Source organism: Pygoscelis adeliae, unplaced genomic scaffold (genome assembly GCF_000699105.1).
Source record: "Pygoscelis adeliae isolate BGI_AS28 unplaced genomic scaffold, ASM69910v1 Scaffold402, whole genome shotgun sequence".
Classification (NCBI taxonomy): Eukaryota; Metazoa; Chordata; class Aves; order Sphenisciformes; family Spheniscidae; genus Pygoscelis; species Pygoscelis adeliae.
In genome coordinates this window covers 1,278,536-1,295,607 of record NW_008824411.1, presented here as the reverse complement: position 1 = coordinate 1,295,607, position 17,072 = coordinate 1,278,536, and the positions used below count along the sequence as shown (strand labels likewise).

General features: G+C 38.4%; 1 protein-coding gene across 1 annotated transcript in view; it reads left to right on the top strand.

Moving 5' to 3' along the window:
* LRRC40 (leucine rich repeat containing 40) overlaps positions 1 to 16,710 on the top strand; it is a 17,361-nt gene extending 651 nt beyond the window's left edge. The window contains exons 2-14 of the mRNA XM_009320661.1: positions 58 to 131; positions 1,077 to 1,206; positions 1,625 to 1,748; positions 2,582 to 2,724; positions 3,837 to 4,009; positions 4,307 to 4,397; positions 6,885 to 6,930; positions 9,332 to 9,440; positions 10,339 to 10,446; positions 12,090 to 12,200; positions 13,925 to 14,002; positions 14,780 to 14,965; positions 15,990 to 16,710. Of these exons, the coding sequence (XP_009318936.1) occupies positions 58 to 131; positions 1,077 to 1,206; positions 1,625 to 1,748; positions 2,582 to 2,724; positions 3,837 to 4,009; positions 4,307 to 4,397; positions 6,885 to 6,930; positions 9,332 to 9,440; positions 10,339 to 10,446; positions 12,090 to 12,200; positions 13,925 to 14,002; positions 14,780 to 14,965; positions 15,990 to 16,095 (1,479 nt within the window). The 3' untranslated portion in view covers positions 16,096 to 16,710. The remainder of the gene's footprint in view (positions 1 to 57; positions 132 to 1,076; positions 1,207 to 1,624; positions 1,749 to 2,581; positions 2,725 to 3,836; positions 4,010 to 4,306; positions 4,398 to 6,884; positions 6,931 to 9,331; positions 9,441 to 10,338; positions 10,447 to 12,089; positions 12,201 to 13,924; positions 14,003 to 14,779; positions 14,966 to 15,989) is intronic.
* Positions 16,711 to 17,072: the final 362 nt, after the last annotated feature.

Here is a 17,072-nt window from a genome sequence, read left to right as displayed (position 1 = left end):
AAAGAAAACCTACAAGGCACAAATTAGTAACTGTATTCTAAAAACTTTATTTTCCAGGTGCATGATAATCAACTGACATCGCTTCCTTCTGCTTTGGGACAATTAGAAAATCTTCAGAAACTTGATGTCAGGTAGGTACATGTTACAGAACTGGAACATGAGAAATATTGCAGTGACTTTCACAGTGTGAATAAGAGATTGCAGTATATAAAATTTTCTTTCAGAAAATTAATTTCAGATTTTTAACTAGAGAATATTAGTATATTGAGAATTGTAAGTTTTGGATCAAAACTGATGGTCTTAGGTTTGTTAAAATTATTTTCACTGATGCTCAAAGTCACGGTCTCCCTTGGAAGGTGAAAACTGGTATTTTGAATAATCACACAAAAGCAGTGTCTACATTCAATGTGCCTCAGTGGCAATTTTGTTTTAAAGGAACAAAAATACTTTTTGTCATGAATAATATACATTGGAAATAATTGTATAGCTCTTGTTCATGCTGGAAAGTTCATATTATTCTGGTCACTGGAGTAATTTTGTAAATTTATGCACAAGGAGAAAGAGGGGATGCTGCCACTGTGTGTGTGAACCACATAAAAGAATGTAAGATCCAGCTGGAATATTGTAAATGGAGATGAGGATTAAAAGTAGTCTGGAACAAATAAACAAACATAATTAATTTCTCCTAGGAAACTAATCCATTGAAGAGGGCTGTAACAATTGTAGGAGACAGATTTTTCTTAAAGGTGACGGTATCCCAAACAGCAAGCGTACGTGCATGCTGTAGTGTGAGAATGTTTTACAGAAGCCTGTCTCACTGCAGATGTAATGAACAGTTAGCCTGTGCCAGCATGGAACATCCAGTGTATCTGATGCTGGACACGCTTCGTACTTGCTGGAGGGTCTGAAGAGTTTGTGTTTCAACAGGCTGTGTGTGGCTAAAATAACCTGGCTGATACAAGTGTAACTCTTACTTTGGATAGCATCATATGTAACGGAGTGTTCTTTATGCATTTATGTTCTTAAAACTACTCAGTAATTGGGTTTTCTGTTTGTGTTCCATGTTTTAATACTAGCCACAACAAACTGAAAAGTATCCCAGAGGAGTTGATGCAGTTGTCACATTTGAAGAGCCTTCTTCTTCATCACAATGAGCTGAATCACTTGCCGGATGGATTTGGACAGCTTGTCAATTTAGAAGAATTAGTAAATTACAACTTTTTGAAAAACATTTATTTGTGCAGAAAGGCTGATTTATCCATGTTTTGCTACTGCTAATGAAAAAAAACATAGCTTGAATGGCAGAACTTTGTGAATATTCTAATGACTTGTATAGCTTGTCAGTTATTACGTGGCTTTTTTTTTGTTTGTTTGAAACTAAGTTTTGCTCTTGGTTTGCCAAATATTTTAAGAAAAATCAAATCCCTTGTGATCTGTCAGTCATGGGAGACTTGTTTCTTCCATTCACATTTCTACCAGGGAGATCCTGAAGACGTCAGCCATCTAATTTTAATGTTCTGCCAGTAATTAACTTTGCAGTAACAGTACTCGTGGGATATTTTAAACATCTCTATTTCTAACCTCTCTCTCTCTCTTCCTCTCTCTCTCTTTTTTTAATCTTCAGGATCTGTCCAACAACCATCTCTCAGACATTCCAACAAGTTTTGCTTTGCTCATTAACTTAGTGCGGCTCAATTTGGCTTGTAATCAACTCAAGAACCTGCCTGCAGATATCAGTGCGATGAAAAGTAAATTAGTTTCCTCAGATTATTAAATGACATACAGCCAGTTCTGTAGTTATGTTCAGAAATGTAGTGCGTATTAATCAGGATTTTAAAAATATATTCTTAAAGAGTTACTGTATTCTCAAGAATATTAGTTCAGAATTATTTAAAAAGATCAGCTACAGTCCTTGAGTCTTGAGACCTCTTATGGTTCATATTTCTTGATAAATGGGACACAAAATGATCAGAAAAGTGTAAGGATTAATACTGTTCTGCTTAGAAGTTGTTAGCCTTAAGACTGCAATAAGCAATTTGACAATTTTTTTTTTTCTTTATTGCATATTTTGAGTGGCAAATAAAGCATAAATCAGAGAGAGTTGAAAGTATTGGAGAGAAAAAAACCATAAATTAGAGAGTGATAAAATTGAATTCTAATATTTGAATGTTAAATATCAAGCTGACCAGTGGTTGATGTGAAACGCCTATTTTAGTCCTGATCTACAGGAAGAGGTGGTAGACTGCCAGCTTTTATAAATGCTATAGAAGTTACCTGCAGATCCTTCTGAGATGGTCTACAATATTAGACTCTTTCTTCCCTTCAGTCCCGTACTCTAAACAAGAGCTAGTATCTGGCAGCGTTGTTGAAAGCCTTCCAGAATGTCCTATGAAGAATAAATGAAAAGCAGATGCCTTGTTTTCAGAAATGTTGATGCTAACTGATTTGATTTCTTCCAAAATTCTTATTGGCAAAATGTTGTTACATTTATTTTAAAAACCGGGATATTTATGCTTCCATAGAAAACAACTTTTATTTTCTCTTTCTTTTCTGTTTGTCACTTGCGCACTTACTTCTATAGGCTTAAGACAACTGGATTGTACTAAGAACTACCTGGAAACTGTACCTTCTAAATTAGCGACTATGGCATCTTTGGAACAACTTTATCTGAGAAAAAATAAATTACGTTCCTTACCAGAATTTCCGTCATGCAAATTACTGAAGGTAAGGTTTGAAATGGTTGGTATATTGTAAATGTATTTGCTGTAAACTTTTAAAATAATAGCTGTTACTTTAAACACAAATTTTTGTGAATTGCTGTGATCGAAAGCAATATATAATTCTGTGTGTAGAGCTCTATTTAATAGATTCCCATTTGTAATTACTCTTACTGTCCACATTGGTCAATCTTAAGGTCATCTGGAAGACAAATTTGCAGCAGTACTCTTCAGATTTGGAAAATAAAAGAAATATTCAGAAGAGAAGTGACTGGAAAACTAGGCCTAATATTGCCTGCAACAGTTATTTTTTATCTCTAGGAATATTTTCTGGATAAATTTGCTTTGTTCACTAGCATTTTTTTCTTTGTAACTGCAGATAAACTATACTTTTTTTTTTTTCCTTTTAGCATAACCAGATCTTCCAAGTATTTTGTAGCCTTAATTCCTGATATGTTTAAAACTGAAAATCGCCTGCCTCAGAACATCAGAAATTTGTTACTCAACTAATAGAATAATGATTGGGCCAATTGAATGCCTGTATCACTGTGTTGTTTCCAATAACCAAATCCATCAAAGAAAGCAGATACCTTCTTAGTTCTGCATAACTCTGAACTCAGCAGTTAAAATCCCAAGCTATTTCAGCATTTTCTAACAAAATTCGTGATATGTGAAGTTCAGTGTCTTAAGTGTGTCCAGCAGCATGTGTACACTCTTGGTCTAAAGAACCATTTGATTTTTCCATTATAAGTGAAACATTTCCAACAGGGACATGGAGAGCTGCCCTCTCAACTTCCTGTAACTTGGAATTTAAGAAACTTCTTGAGCAAAGAAGTCGTTGACAAGTTCTTGACAAATGCAGAGCAAATGTATTCCTAGCCTGGAAATGGAACTCAAAGCTGAGGGTTCTGTGATGGTTTCAGAAAAGCTAAGTGTTCAGACTTGTGTTTCTGGATCTTTGGAGGCTTTGATATTTCATATGCAGATGAAAGGGAATCAAGATCTGTATTTTCTCCACGATACCATATGTTTTTGCCAGTGCCATGATTCAGGAGATTAGTAAGTTATAAAGTAATTTTACTAGAGTAACATAATTGTGGGTGATCTTTATTTCCATAGGAATTACATGCTGGTGAAAATCAGATTGAAATATTAAATGCAGAGAATCTGAAGCATCTGAATTCCCTCTCTGTATTGGAACTTAGAGACAACAAGATAAAATCAGTTCCTGATGAAATTACTCTGCTTCAGAAGCTGGAGCGACTTGACCTCGCCAACAATGATATCAGTAGGTAATATTAAAAACTGCATTATGTTTGTGATGAGGCATAGCTAATGACATCTAATTCTATAGCTGATGTATTTCACTTTGTAAAATGTAATTAAAAAGAGACTTAATCATAAAATGAAGGAACCCTTTCTATATTGTGTAAATGCTATGATCAAACTGTGCCTTTCTTAAATGTAATATATTCTGTATCTTTTTATTTGAACCTGAGCTTTGGAATACCAGGCTACCTGACAAACCATTGCAAATTCTTTAGAATTTTTTTTGAAGCTGCTTTGAAATGAGTTTTTTCCATTTGCAGATTGCCTTACACACTGGGGAATCTTCCTCAGTTGAAATTCCTGGCATTAGAGGGAAATCCTTTGAGAACCATTCGAAGAGACCTTCTGCAAGTAAGCACTGTAGACTATATATAGAGTTTGATTATGTCACATATGTGTGTTATCCAAATTGTGTAGACAAAACATTTAAAACAATTAGAAAACATCCAGATTTCAAGTAGCCTGTGCAACTTCAATCCATCTCCTTTGTTTGTGTGTGTTGTGGTTCGGGTGCTGTTTCCACTGGAGTCTGATGCAATGCATAAAATCATGAGGACTGTGGAATGAAGGAAGTTGTTGCTTTTTAGGACCTGTTTCTGATTTGCTACAGAAGTTACAATATATATTGCAAATGAAGCAATGGATGTCTGGGAAGACAAGGATAAGGCAGCTGTCTGCTGCCTAATCCTGTTGCGATCACAGTTCATTGCAGTGCTAGGCGAGTACTTTACATCAGGCTTTCCCTAGATGAGCATGGATTTCTGTTCTTCATTTCCTACTTGCCTGAATTAAGGATCTAGGTTTCGATTTCCAAAGCGTACTTGATGGCAGATGCATTTTGAGCAATGACATTCTGATGTACTACGTTTTCTTACGGATAACCTACACCTCAGATCTGCGTTCTCTCTGTAGGTAACCAGCAAAGTGAAGGTGTGAATTGTGCATGAGAAAACAAGTACATAGGGCAGCAGGGAGGCTGGGGCGTGGGCACTACTGCTGCTATAGAATTCCCTTTTATTTTTTTCCCCAGCAGGCTCCTCTTCTCATCGGTGGTATACATTACTTCTTTCTGTGCTTTTGCCAGTGTTACAAAAGAAATGTTTACAAAGTACTGGGATTCGCTAAAAATAAGCAACACTGAAGACTCAGTCTTGAAATGAAGTTTTGTAATATCTGTCAGAAGAGGGAAAACGTCGTGTATCTGATTAAGTGAGCATTGTACGCACTAAATTAATGAGCAGGGGTTCCGTGGATGGAAGTCATCCATGATTCCAGAGCTCAAAGTTGGCTTAAAATGTACATGCAAAAGAGTCTGAGTTAGTGTTGCCTGGCTACTTTAGTTTTGGTATTCCCTAGATTCTGAGGCTTTGCCATCTTTCAAATGTAAGAGCATAGATGTGTGTAATTTCTTGTGTATATTTCAAATTTGTAGCAAATGACAGGTACAAGGATTCCATTATGACATTTGATATTTATGTTGTCTTGATCCATTACCAACACTGTAAATTCATATAACTAGAATTTTATATGCCTATCTAGATTTTTTTACACTTGATTTAGAGGAGCAATTGATAAAGCTTGTAGGGTTCCCCAGGCACTTCTTAGCAGCAGGTGAATACTGAGGTTGAGGATTGGCAAGGACTGGGGGGTAAGTATAGTCTAGCAGGCACAGATTCTTCTCTTGTCCATCCCTCCTCCATCTCATCTTTGCCTTTTCCTCAGACCTCTCATTCAAGTCCCAAACTCACTCCTGTTTCTTGATAAATTTCCAGTCACCTTCTGTTAAATCCTAGTCTCTCCTTTTTGCGTAATATACCATCACCTGGCTGTTGAGCTTTGTCTCATTGTCTGCCTTCCTCTCTACGCAAGCCACGTGACTGTTACTCAGCTTTCTGTTTGACCTTCACCTTTTCCTTAAAAGTTTCCAGGTTCTTCCATATTGGCTTCTCTTGTCTTGCTCAGCTCAGCACGTGCCACGCCTAGCCATGCCTGCAGTCAGTCCCAGTCTCCTCCGGCCTCTCTTTCTCAGTCTTTTGTCTTTTTCTGTTGTCTCACCAGATTCCTTGTGAGGGTTCCTTCTTTTTCCACTTCCACATTTCCTTTATCCCCTCTGCACTCAGATCAGTCAATCTCTTATTGTGTGTAATATAGTTGTCAGCTAGAATGAGAAAGCGCTTCAGGTCAGTCCCTGGTTTTAAAGCATCAAGGAGAAGCATGTAAAATTGTAAGGAAAACATAGCTTTATCCTAAAACAAACGGGCTGGATGAGATTATGCTTAATTACTCATAGATTATGCAGATAGTAACTGTGTTTGACCAGTAGAAGTTGCTATCAGAGGATTGAAAGTCATTGGAGAATCCAGCTGTTAAAAATCCATGCAAATTATGTAAACTGCAGTGTTTTTCCTAGAGTTTATAATCTTGGACACAAAAAGTTACTGGAACACTGAACAGTCAGCTTCTTTGACAAATTTTAAATTTCTTCTCCAAAGCGTAATTGCTTCAGACCTTTTTAAAGAGAAGATTAAGTTTATTTGAACAGTTTTTTCTTGCTCTTGGAACTAGCTAACTACTTTAGATAAAAAGCTAAAAATGTGGAGCCTAAGGTAGTGACACAGGATTGGAAATTTTCAACTGGAATAAATAAACAAAATTGTAAATAAGCAAGTTCAAAAGCTGCTGCAAAGAGGGTTTTTCTACGGGAAGCATTAGGTGGCTTTTATAGTCAGCAGTGCTATGGGTCCACCTGCGTGACTGGAACTGTCATTCTTCGTTGTCAAACAGCTATATAAATACTGGCTTGCAAATGCTTATTGCCTTTTTTTTTTTTTTTTAAAGAAAGGCACCCAGGAACTTCTGAAATATCTAAGAAGCAAAATACAAGGTATGTTGCTCTACTGCATTGCATTTTAAAGAGAATCTTTCTAAGAAATTAAAATAAAGTAGACCCTACGGAGGGTAGCTGTTTCAATCCAGTTTCCTTCAGTTATCCTGCAATAATAGAGTTTTCTTTACTTAACAGTTTGCTCTTACATTTCAGTGCTGATTCTTTTTCTTATTCTGTTAGAAAATACCGAATAACAAACATTATTGAGGACTATAATTTAGAAAAACAATTTTAAGTATTTTTCCCCTGGTCCCTTTATGCATTTTGCATAAGGAATTCAAGTAGCTTTTTTATTTTTCCCCTGAACATCATGGGAAGTTTACATAAGGGGTTCTTTTTAAGCTTGCCATCTGTCTGCTGGCTTGGTCACAGTATAGAAGAGTAGGTGATATTTTGCAAAGGTATTATGTATTATTCATTCATGTAACAACATGGGCAGTACAGTCCTGTGATTCCCAGAAAGTACATGCATAAAAAAGTCTGCCTTAAAGTCTTGGTGATGCCATGAAGTCTACCACGTAGCTGACTAAGAATATAAAGAGTTTTGGGGGAGAAAGTAACTCATTATTTTAAACATCATTCTAATCCTGGCCTGTTAGAATTCATCTTTCTACTGTCTAATAGTCTTGATCCCAACATTCCATACAGAAATACTTAAAAAGTCATAAAGCAGAAAATCAGATGAAATATTTCAAGGGGATTACTTCTCTGCGCAAATGCTGTATGTTTTTTGCAGGATCCTCTCTTGGATTTAAAGCTCTGCCTCTGGATTAAAAAGCACCTAGATGATTCTGTATCGTATTTCTCTAACAGATACAGTACTTTGTAAAAATGAACTGATAGTATTAAAAAAGCAGACAAAAAGTTGCTAGTTGCTTCTGCGCACTCAAGTCACTTTCCAGATTGATACCTGGGCTTCTAATTCGCTGAGATATTTCGGCGTTTGGGTTTTTTTTACTTTTTGTTCTGTGTTTTCTAAACAAAATAGTGGAGATGAAAATTTATTTTTTATTACATAGGAAACAGGCTGTCAGAGTCTTTAAGTAACTTGCATGCTGAGCAGATGAAATCCTTTCAAAACAGGACTTTCGTTTACCATCTTTAGAAATCTTCATCTTAAGTTTTAAAAAATAAAGTAGGCAAAATGACCGAGTTCGCTGGTCATGTTAAATGTAATATAGAAATGATTATGCTGCACTTAAGAGGTTAAGCAGTTTTTGCCATTTAATTTAGAAGGGACCTTGCTAATACATGCAAGCAACTTTTATTGAAAATGGTATGAGTGAATTTTCCTTTTTGTTAAGTGGGTTTTCTCTGTGTCTGCCAGAGGATGGCAGTATTAATTAGGTTACTGCAGCATATAAAATTGCTTCAAAATGTCAGGTTCTATGCAAATCTGACATACTATTAACTTGACAAAAATTAACTGGATGCTAGAGTTACATACTCAGAAGCTTATCTGATGAAATGTAATAGATAATATAATTGTGAATAATAAAATTAGCCAATGTCTCGCATGTACAGCAATGCTTATGATTTTACATTACCTGTTATGGCACCTGTGTTGGAGCGAAACCAGTAGCAATCCTATTTCTGAAGAGGTTTAAACTGGAAAAAGTCCTCTTTTTTCAGCTTGTTTTTCACCTTTTGACCTTTCTTAATGAAAGATTAGGTGCGATTGTTAGTAGACTTTTATTCATGAATGCTGCTGAATTTCCATAGAGTTTTGTTCAATTTCTTTTAGTGGAAGTTGGATTTATCATATGTTTGGACTTCTAGCTAAGCTTCACCCTACTTATATGCATGTGAATCCCTAGGGTGTGATGCCACACCTCAGATGTGCAGAACAATGCTTTTAATCTGCATTTCTTAAACATACAAAGTGACCTTGCAAAGCCAATAGCTTTTTCGTGTGGATTGTAGATAGGGTATGATGAAGGTTTATAAATATTAATGTTTTAACTAAAATTGTGATCAGATTTGCTGTTCTGGATATAGGTGATCTGGATCATCACTTCTAGCCCCAATTCCCTGTTTATCGTTGTTTCTAGCTCCCCACCCCTTGGAGGCTACTGCCTAACATAACAGCTAGCTACAGCTAGTGTAACATCTCTATTGCTTCCTGACCTGTTTTTTCAAAATCCAAGCCAACTCCTCTCCCCTCCACCCAGCCTAAAAAAAAACAACCCAGAAACCCAAGATTACGAAAAACCTTTAGTAGAAAATTCTTGAAATAATCTGAATCAGATTATATTCAATTGAGCCAGAATACAGGAAGAACTAAAAAGGGTGATGGCTGGTGACTAGGGACACTAAACCTCTCCATCTAGGTCATTCGGCACACCACATCTGACTGCAGCCTGTAGTTAGTGTGACTATATACGTTTGTTATCTCTAGATGATGTAACTAGCCCAAATGAAGAGCCCCCTGTGACAGCCATGACTCTTCCAAGCGAGTCAAGGATTAACATGCACGCCATAACTTCACTAAAATTATTGGAATATAGGTATGTGTTTTGAAATATTACCTATTTCTAAAGTTGTAAGAACACTTTCCTATTTTTTGCCTCTTTTTTTTTTTTTCCCCTTTATGGTGTATACCAAACTGTCTGCAAATCCTGCTGCATTGGTGCATTTTTCACTTTAATTTGTGTGCTCAGGAATAGGCAGATTTGAATATTATCAAATATTCCGCAGTAACATTCCTTTTAAATCGCTGAAATGCTTAATACCTTCAGGTGCTTTTAGTACCTTTTAAACTTCTTTAGCAATTTTCGTTAAGTCTCAGAACATCTTGTAGTAGGTGACTATCTCTCCGGTTATTTCTTAAATGTAACCAACAATGTAACTTGTTAGGTTGGGAAAGGGGGAGAAAACCCTATTTGCTGAGAACTGCCAGGTGAAATGCATAGTCCTGCTGAAAGCTGGAATGTGGAAAGGACCTCACTGTGGTGAAAGGGTTGGGATGACTTTGGTCGCCACAAATGTTCCGGAGCTCCAAACTGAGTAGTTACCCGAGTTACACATCACTGTGCTGGGGATGTTTTCCGAGCTGAGTGGGGGAAATCTGTTTAATGCCAACCTCGCTGCACTTTCTGGCCCAGTATGCAGCATTCGCATATTTGTTGAGGCGGTGACATAACTCGGCTCTTAGCAATTTTTCCCGAGCAAGATAACAGATCAGGGTGCCAGTGTGAAATGATATTATCGCCCAGATGCCGTGTAGCATGGTGCAGTGATTGGTAGCTTTCTGATTAACAGTCCTTCAAGGACTTCAGATTGTAGATATTTATATATCTATTCTACTACTCATCTTTTTCTAAAAGAAGATGAAAATGTCTTGTTAATAAATAGGAAATTATGAACTTGTTCGTGTTACTCAGCTAACTGCTTTTCATTGTTTAGTGAGAAACAGGCAGCTGTGATTCCTGATGAAATGTTCAATGCAGTCAGAAGCAACCCTGTTGCCACTGTCAACTTCAGCAAAAATCAGTTGAATGAAATTCCTCCAAGGTACTTTTGTAAAGGTCATTGTTTGTTACTTTTGTTTCTACTTTTGTTCCTCAGCATCTTATGTTTTGCCTAATCAAGTCTATTTACACTTTATGCTATGTATGTGTGTGTGTATACACTCACACACACAAATGAAAGTATAATTGAGAGGCTGTATAATACACTTGCATTTCTAGTACGAGTAGCATGCAGGTGGGTTCATTGATTAGCGTGAAGATTGCAGTAAAAAGAAGCTTGGCTATACTCAGTGGTGCTTTCATTACATGTTGTTGTTCATCTTGCTTTGCTAAGCATTGTTGAAATGAATGAGGGGAGACTGATGTGACTTCTCATAATAATGAAGTGCTGTACTTAATGACAGCGTAGCATTGTTTTCTCTACAAAGCAGTCTTTTTCCCATGTGAAGATGATCTGTGTGGATTCAGCGCTTCATTGGGTGATAGCTTTGTATTATAGCTGAGGTTCTATTTAAATTCAGTTTCTTCAGACAGCATAATTGTTTCTGGTTTTTTTAAGGAAGCCTGAACAATTTCCATGCCTCTTTTCTTGATAGGTTTTGTGTCCCATCACATAGCATTTGATATTATTGCATTTGTTACTTCATCCGCAGTCAAGGACAAGCTTTCTGTTGACGCTAATGGGAATAAATAGTCTTTTTGTGTAAGGAGGAAGGTTACTGCATCTCTGGTAGCCCAAAAAAATCCTGAAAGCTGATTTTTAAGGATACCACCACATTTGTGGGGGTAACTTATTTCCATTCTTGGACCCAAGTGTGCTGAACATTTAAGTTTTAGCACATAGAACTTGAAGAGGTGCGATCTCTTTCTCATAGGAAAAAATCTCTTCTCAGTACAATTTGTAGAAAATCAATTTAGTGAGATCATGCTTGTGCCTCCCATGCTTTTTCACTGTATTAGAGGCTGTTGCATTCACTGAGGAGGAAGGTGTAGGTGTGCAGCTGCTAGGTGCCAGAGGATTCGGTGACAATCCAGATAGAAGAGATGAGTATTTAGCTCATTTAATTACCTTTTGTTTTTAGGGCTAAAACAGAGATTCTGTTACAGGGATTCAACAACTAATTTTTTGAGCTGTTAAATATTTTACACCAAAACATCTTAATATAATACCTTTTTACAAGAAGCAGCAAGTGCTGCGTTTCCTGGAATTTGTAATAGCAGAACAGTGGAACAGAAATGGAAGATGGAAATAAAATAACGATCTCTTTCTGTTTGTTTGACTGCTAAAGAAGATGGATAATCTTTTTGTCAAAACATTTACAGGGCAGGAGATGGCAGCGGTGGTCATCTGTGCCATAGTTTCTGAAATACCTCTTAACTGCATTTAAGTGAGTAGGCTTTTGTAGTAAAATTTACTCTCCTAACCTGTGAGAGAACATTTACTCTCCTAATAATTTGACAAAAGTGATTCTTAGCTTTGTCTTTACGTCAAGTGTAAGACTCCAGGACAGGCAGCTTTCACAGGTGAAGTTTCCATTATCTTCACTCCACAAAATTGCTTATGAAATGTGAAGAAACATAGAGTGTCCTTGATTTGTAGAATAAAGCAGTTTTTTTTCAATAACTTAGAAAATAGAATGCAAACATGAGCTAACATAATAAAAGTATATTCATATTGGATTTCAGGATAGTGGAGCTGAAAGACTCGCTTTGTGACGTCAACCTTGGCTTCAATAAAATCTCATCTATTTCCTTGGAGCTTTGCATGCTCCATAAATTGACACATTTGGATATCAGGTTTGTGACGTGTGTTGGGCTTCCTTTCTCGGTAACTTATTTTCATGCCTTTTTAGACCAGCCATCTGTTACAGTGGAACAGCAGTACTGAAATAATTTTTCATTTCCCAAAATGCCTCCATGACAGCTGAATGACCGGCAGATCTGAAATAGCAAGTGGCCTAGATTTAGGCATCGGTTAAAGAAAAACAAAAAAAACAAGCGGACAAGCTCTGAGACTTGCTGTGATGAAAGGTCTTGTCTCAGCCATAAAAGGGTCTCAGAGATGTTAAGCTGCTATCTAAAAACAGCCCCTCCTCCTCCCCCCAAAAAACCCAAACTCCCACACCAAAAAATCCTGGAGGATAGCTGGGAAGCAGTACAGTGAAGGCACAAACCCTGTTGTGCTGCCTGAAACTGAAGCTGTCTATAGGTAGTATAGTATTGCAATAGATACTTACAGTCATTTTACCTTCTCTACTTCTGAAAAATGCTCATTGCATTTGTTTAGACATCAGGATCCGCTCACTGGCCTTTATTATCTTTGGTGTTTCACGAAATGAAAAGTAGCAAAGCAGAGTTGCAGAGACAGGTTTTTACTTTGGTTTGGTTTAAAGTAATCTGCCTGTGCCTGGAGAGAGTCCAGCGAGGGGCCCCTAAGATGCTGAAGGGACTGGAGCATCTCTCCTATGGGGAGAGGCTGGGAGAGCTGGGGCTGCTCAGCCTGGAGCAGAGCAGGCTCAGGGGGATCTCATCCATGTGTATAAACACCTGCAGAGAGGGTGCAGAGAGGACGGAGCCAGGCTCTTCTCAGTGGTGCCCAGGGACACGACCAGAGGCCACGGGCACAAACTGACACACGGGACAGTCCCTCCGGACATCAGGAAACACTTTTTCACTGTGAGGGTGAGAGAGTACCACCAGGGAGGTGGTGGAGTCTCCATCCGTGGAGATATCCAGAACCCAACCGAACATGGTCCTGGGCCACCTGCTCTAGGGGATTGGACCAGATGAGCTCCAGAGGTCCCTGCCAGCCTCAACCAGTCTGTGATGCAGTGACAACATGTGCTGCTGATGGAGGAGTTAGGCTGAAGATTGCAGAAATGGATGATAATATGAGATTGATGAGGGAGCAAGGTTGAATATCTTGATGATTAAGAATTTAGGTCTAAGTCTGGGCATCTTTTAGTGAGTGGTCTTTATTTCCCTGTAATGGCTCTTTGTGTCACACTCAGGACATACCTCGTTTGTCCTTACAAACCCGTCTTCCTTGTATTTAAGAAGCTTCTGAATGGCTTCCTGTTGTGGGAAACACTAGGGTAACAGTAGCCATAAACAAGTTTGCTACAGCAGTTGGATACCAGGCTAAATGAATTTTGAAGAGACTTAGAGTTATCCTACTGATTCACTTTGGCACCAAGATCTGGGCAGTTTCATAAGCTTTCCTCTGAAACGCAAGGAGCTGAATTGCCAGGCAGGTCTGTGGAGTTGTTAGATGCTTTGAAACACTTGGGAATCTTTAGAGGACGGACTCTAAATCTCCTACTGGCAGAAATGAGAATGCAAAGCTGGCTTGCATTAGCAAGCATCTGTACTTGAGCGTGGTCTTGACCCATTTATGAAGCAATTAATTGGTTTAAGACAGCATGTTAGCACTGATAAATATGCATATTCTGTCTCTGTGGATTCTTAACTAAAGCTTCATAGAAGTTAGCGATTATTGTTTGTCTTCGTTTGATACACAGAAATAATTTTTTGACATCTTTACCTGAGGAAATGGAGGCACTGACAAGACTGCAAGTAATAAATCTTTCTTTTAATAGGTGAGCAACTATTTAGATTTTTTTTTTTATATGTACAATAATAAAAAGAACTGGACTGAATTCAATATGATTTTCCTGTGATGTAAGAATGAGGAGGCACTTGATCAACTAGCTGTGAGCTTAAAACAGGATGAAGTGCATGTACTTCTTTACACAACGGGTAGTGTATTTTTGGAACTTTCTGCCACAAAAGTTTTGGAGAGACGGTAGCAACTGGTTAAAAAAGGGATTAAACAATATGGTGAACCATGTATCAAAAAATGGATACCAACAGGACTGCCCGTTGGCATCCATAATACAGCAGTTCCGAATGATGGAAAAGTATGAGGGGAGTGGTCGGCAGGAAGCAGCCGAGTGGTGTCCCTGCAGAGCATCTGCTGTTGCTGCTGTGGCTCACAGCAGGGTCACAGCGCCGGGCTGAAAGCCCCGTTCCTCTGACTCAGCAGGGCATTTCTTAAGTACACGGCAAACAATTGGCCGTTGTTCTCCTTCTTTACACTGGTGAGTCACATTCCGTGTGACACGCCAGTCTTGTCAAATGAGGGTAGCTGGCCTGCAGTTCTGTCAGAGGTGCTGAGCTGTCGCTGAGCACGTTTTGTTCAGCTTGTTCACTGTGTGCGAGGCAAAATAATGGATGCTTTCTCATTTCAGAGCAGCATGTTTAAATGTTTACCTTAAATAAACAAAGCTAAAGTGCTGTCTGATTTTAAAGGCTGCTAATTTTTTGAATGCCCTATTTCTGACTTTTATTGGTTTGCCTCCTTTTTCTTCCTGAAGATTTAAAGTATTTCCCAGCGTCCTGTATCACATCGTAGCACTGGAGACTATCCTGCTCAGTAACAATCAGGTTGGGTCCATAGACCCTCTGCAGCTAAAGAAGATGGACAAGCTTGGAACTCTGGACCTTCAGAACAACGACCTCCTCCAGGTGCCACCGGAACTTGGAAACTGTGAAACTCTGAGGTGTGTGTTTTAAGTGGTGACCTGTTTTATAAAAATATATTCTGACCAATTTCTTCAGGGCATGTTTTGTCACAGGGAAAAGTGCTAATTGCTAGTATATTTGTTTGTAGGTCTCGATGCACAAAAAGGGTCTCTCTTGCCATTTGTAAAACAATGCAATTTCTTCCATATTTCCTCAATATTGTAGAGAATTGGGGGAGTTGTTTCATGATTTTTAAAAAAAATTGAAAGGTTATGTCGGTGCGTGTAAATCTAATGTTGGAGCCTAAGTCAGTTACCTTGTCTGTATATACCTACACACTGCTGGTGCACCTACAGACAAGCCGGGTAGGTGAGCCATAGCACTGTCTGTCAGTGAATACATTTAGCTCCTTACTGGTGTGTGTAACGCACGTTGCTACAAAAGAGGCAGGATAACATGCTCTAAATAATGTATAAAGAGACATGACTGTCAATATCCTGACACAATACACCACAAAAGACGGTTATGCGTAAGTAGTCTGTCACGTCAAAGACAACAAATTACTGGTCTCTCTGGTTTTTCCCTATAAGGACAATTTCAGAGGGACTTCAAAAATACAAAATGCAACACCACCCCCACCCCACCAAGCAAAAACCTCCACAGAGATTTATGAGTACCGAAGAAGAGTGGGCTAGCAGCTAAGCTACAAAGTGGAGGGCTAGGATTTAACGTAGTTTTCCCCTTTTATTGTGCCGTTTCTATATTTCAGAAGTTCTTTTTCTCTTTCTTCTGGCAGAGGCTTGCTGAAGAAGCAGGGTATGTGTGTATTGTGTGTCTACAGTAATATACCACCACTGGTTTATTAGCATAAATTAAAATTCAGATGTCTCTAAAGAAGATAAATTAGTGTGAACTAGGGAAGCAGAAGTTAAAATTCTTTTAGTAGTACAGAAGAGGAATTACGAATTTCAAAAGATTCAAAAGTCTATATGCAGCGTATGAATGTGTCGGTACAAGGAAAAGTCTTTATACAAATAACTCAAAATCTCTCCGTTTTTCTAGGACGCTTCTGTTAGAAGGAAATCCATTCCGCACTCCCCGAGCAGCCATTTTAGCAAAAGGAACAGCTGCAGTGCTAGAGTATCTGAGAAGCCGAATTCCTACTTGATAGGATAGCCTCTTTCCTTGGCAGACTCGGGAATCAAAGTACGAGCAAAGTATTGTCCTGTCTGACCAAACGCTGCATGGTTTTACTGCCTTCCTCCTCCTTCATCAACTGTTTGTTAACCTGGCCTGTGCTATAGAGCATTTATAATACTGTCTGTAGGTTGCTTGTTAAGAAAGAACTCACCTATGAAATATTTTCCCCTCGAGGTTGCATGTTTCCAGAGCGCATTTTAAAACACCACACTTTTTGTAACAAAGGCGGCCATTGAAAGCTGCCGTCAGTAATAGCGACAATGTTTTTTCTACAATTAGGCTAATTTTTAAAAGCATTGTCAACATCAAAGTGTTTGAGCAAAAGGCAGAAGTAAACTTTCTACTGTTTGTATGCCTGTTGTATAATCTCCCGTAAGGTATTTAGTCCCTCTTCACCGCTGCCTCAAAAAATTGGTTACTGGTCTGTATGTGATAAAATGCTGGAACCCTTAAACGGTGTGGTGATGATAAGGGTATATGGTATGAGAGCTGCTGCAGACTGTGTGCGTGTCTCGCGTAAAAGTAAGCAGAATGTGGCTGATGTTGGCAGCTGCACTGAAACAATAAATGTTGCCTGTTGGATTCATGTTTTGAGTTTTTTAAGACTACGCTATAATCAAGTTTTCTAGCCAGTAACATTTAGATACTTTCTTTTTTTTTTTTAATTTAAACACACTTCCATGTCCTGAAAGGGATGCCTTTAAGAATAGTAATGCATCGTGGATATTAATAATATAAGAGGAAGGGCTGCTTGATGCTGCTTGCTCTGCGACTGCGGATCCGTTGCTTCTGTGTTAGACTTCTCCAGGCCTATGAATTGGAAATGGAATTGAAGCAGAAACCAGATGGATTCCCGCTGGTGGGGCGTCGTGTGGTGGTTGGTTTGGTTTTTAAACTGCACTGAGTACTGCCGTAAGCACACTGGGAAGCAGCGGCTGACTGTTC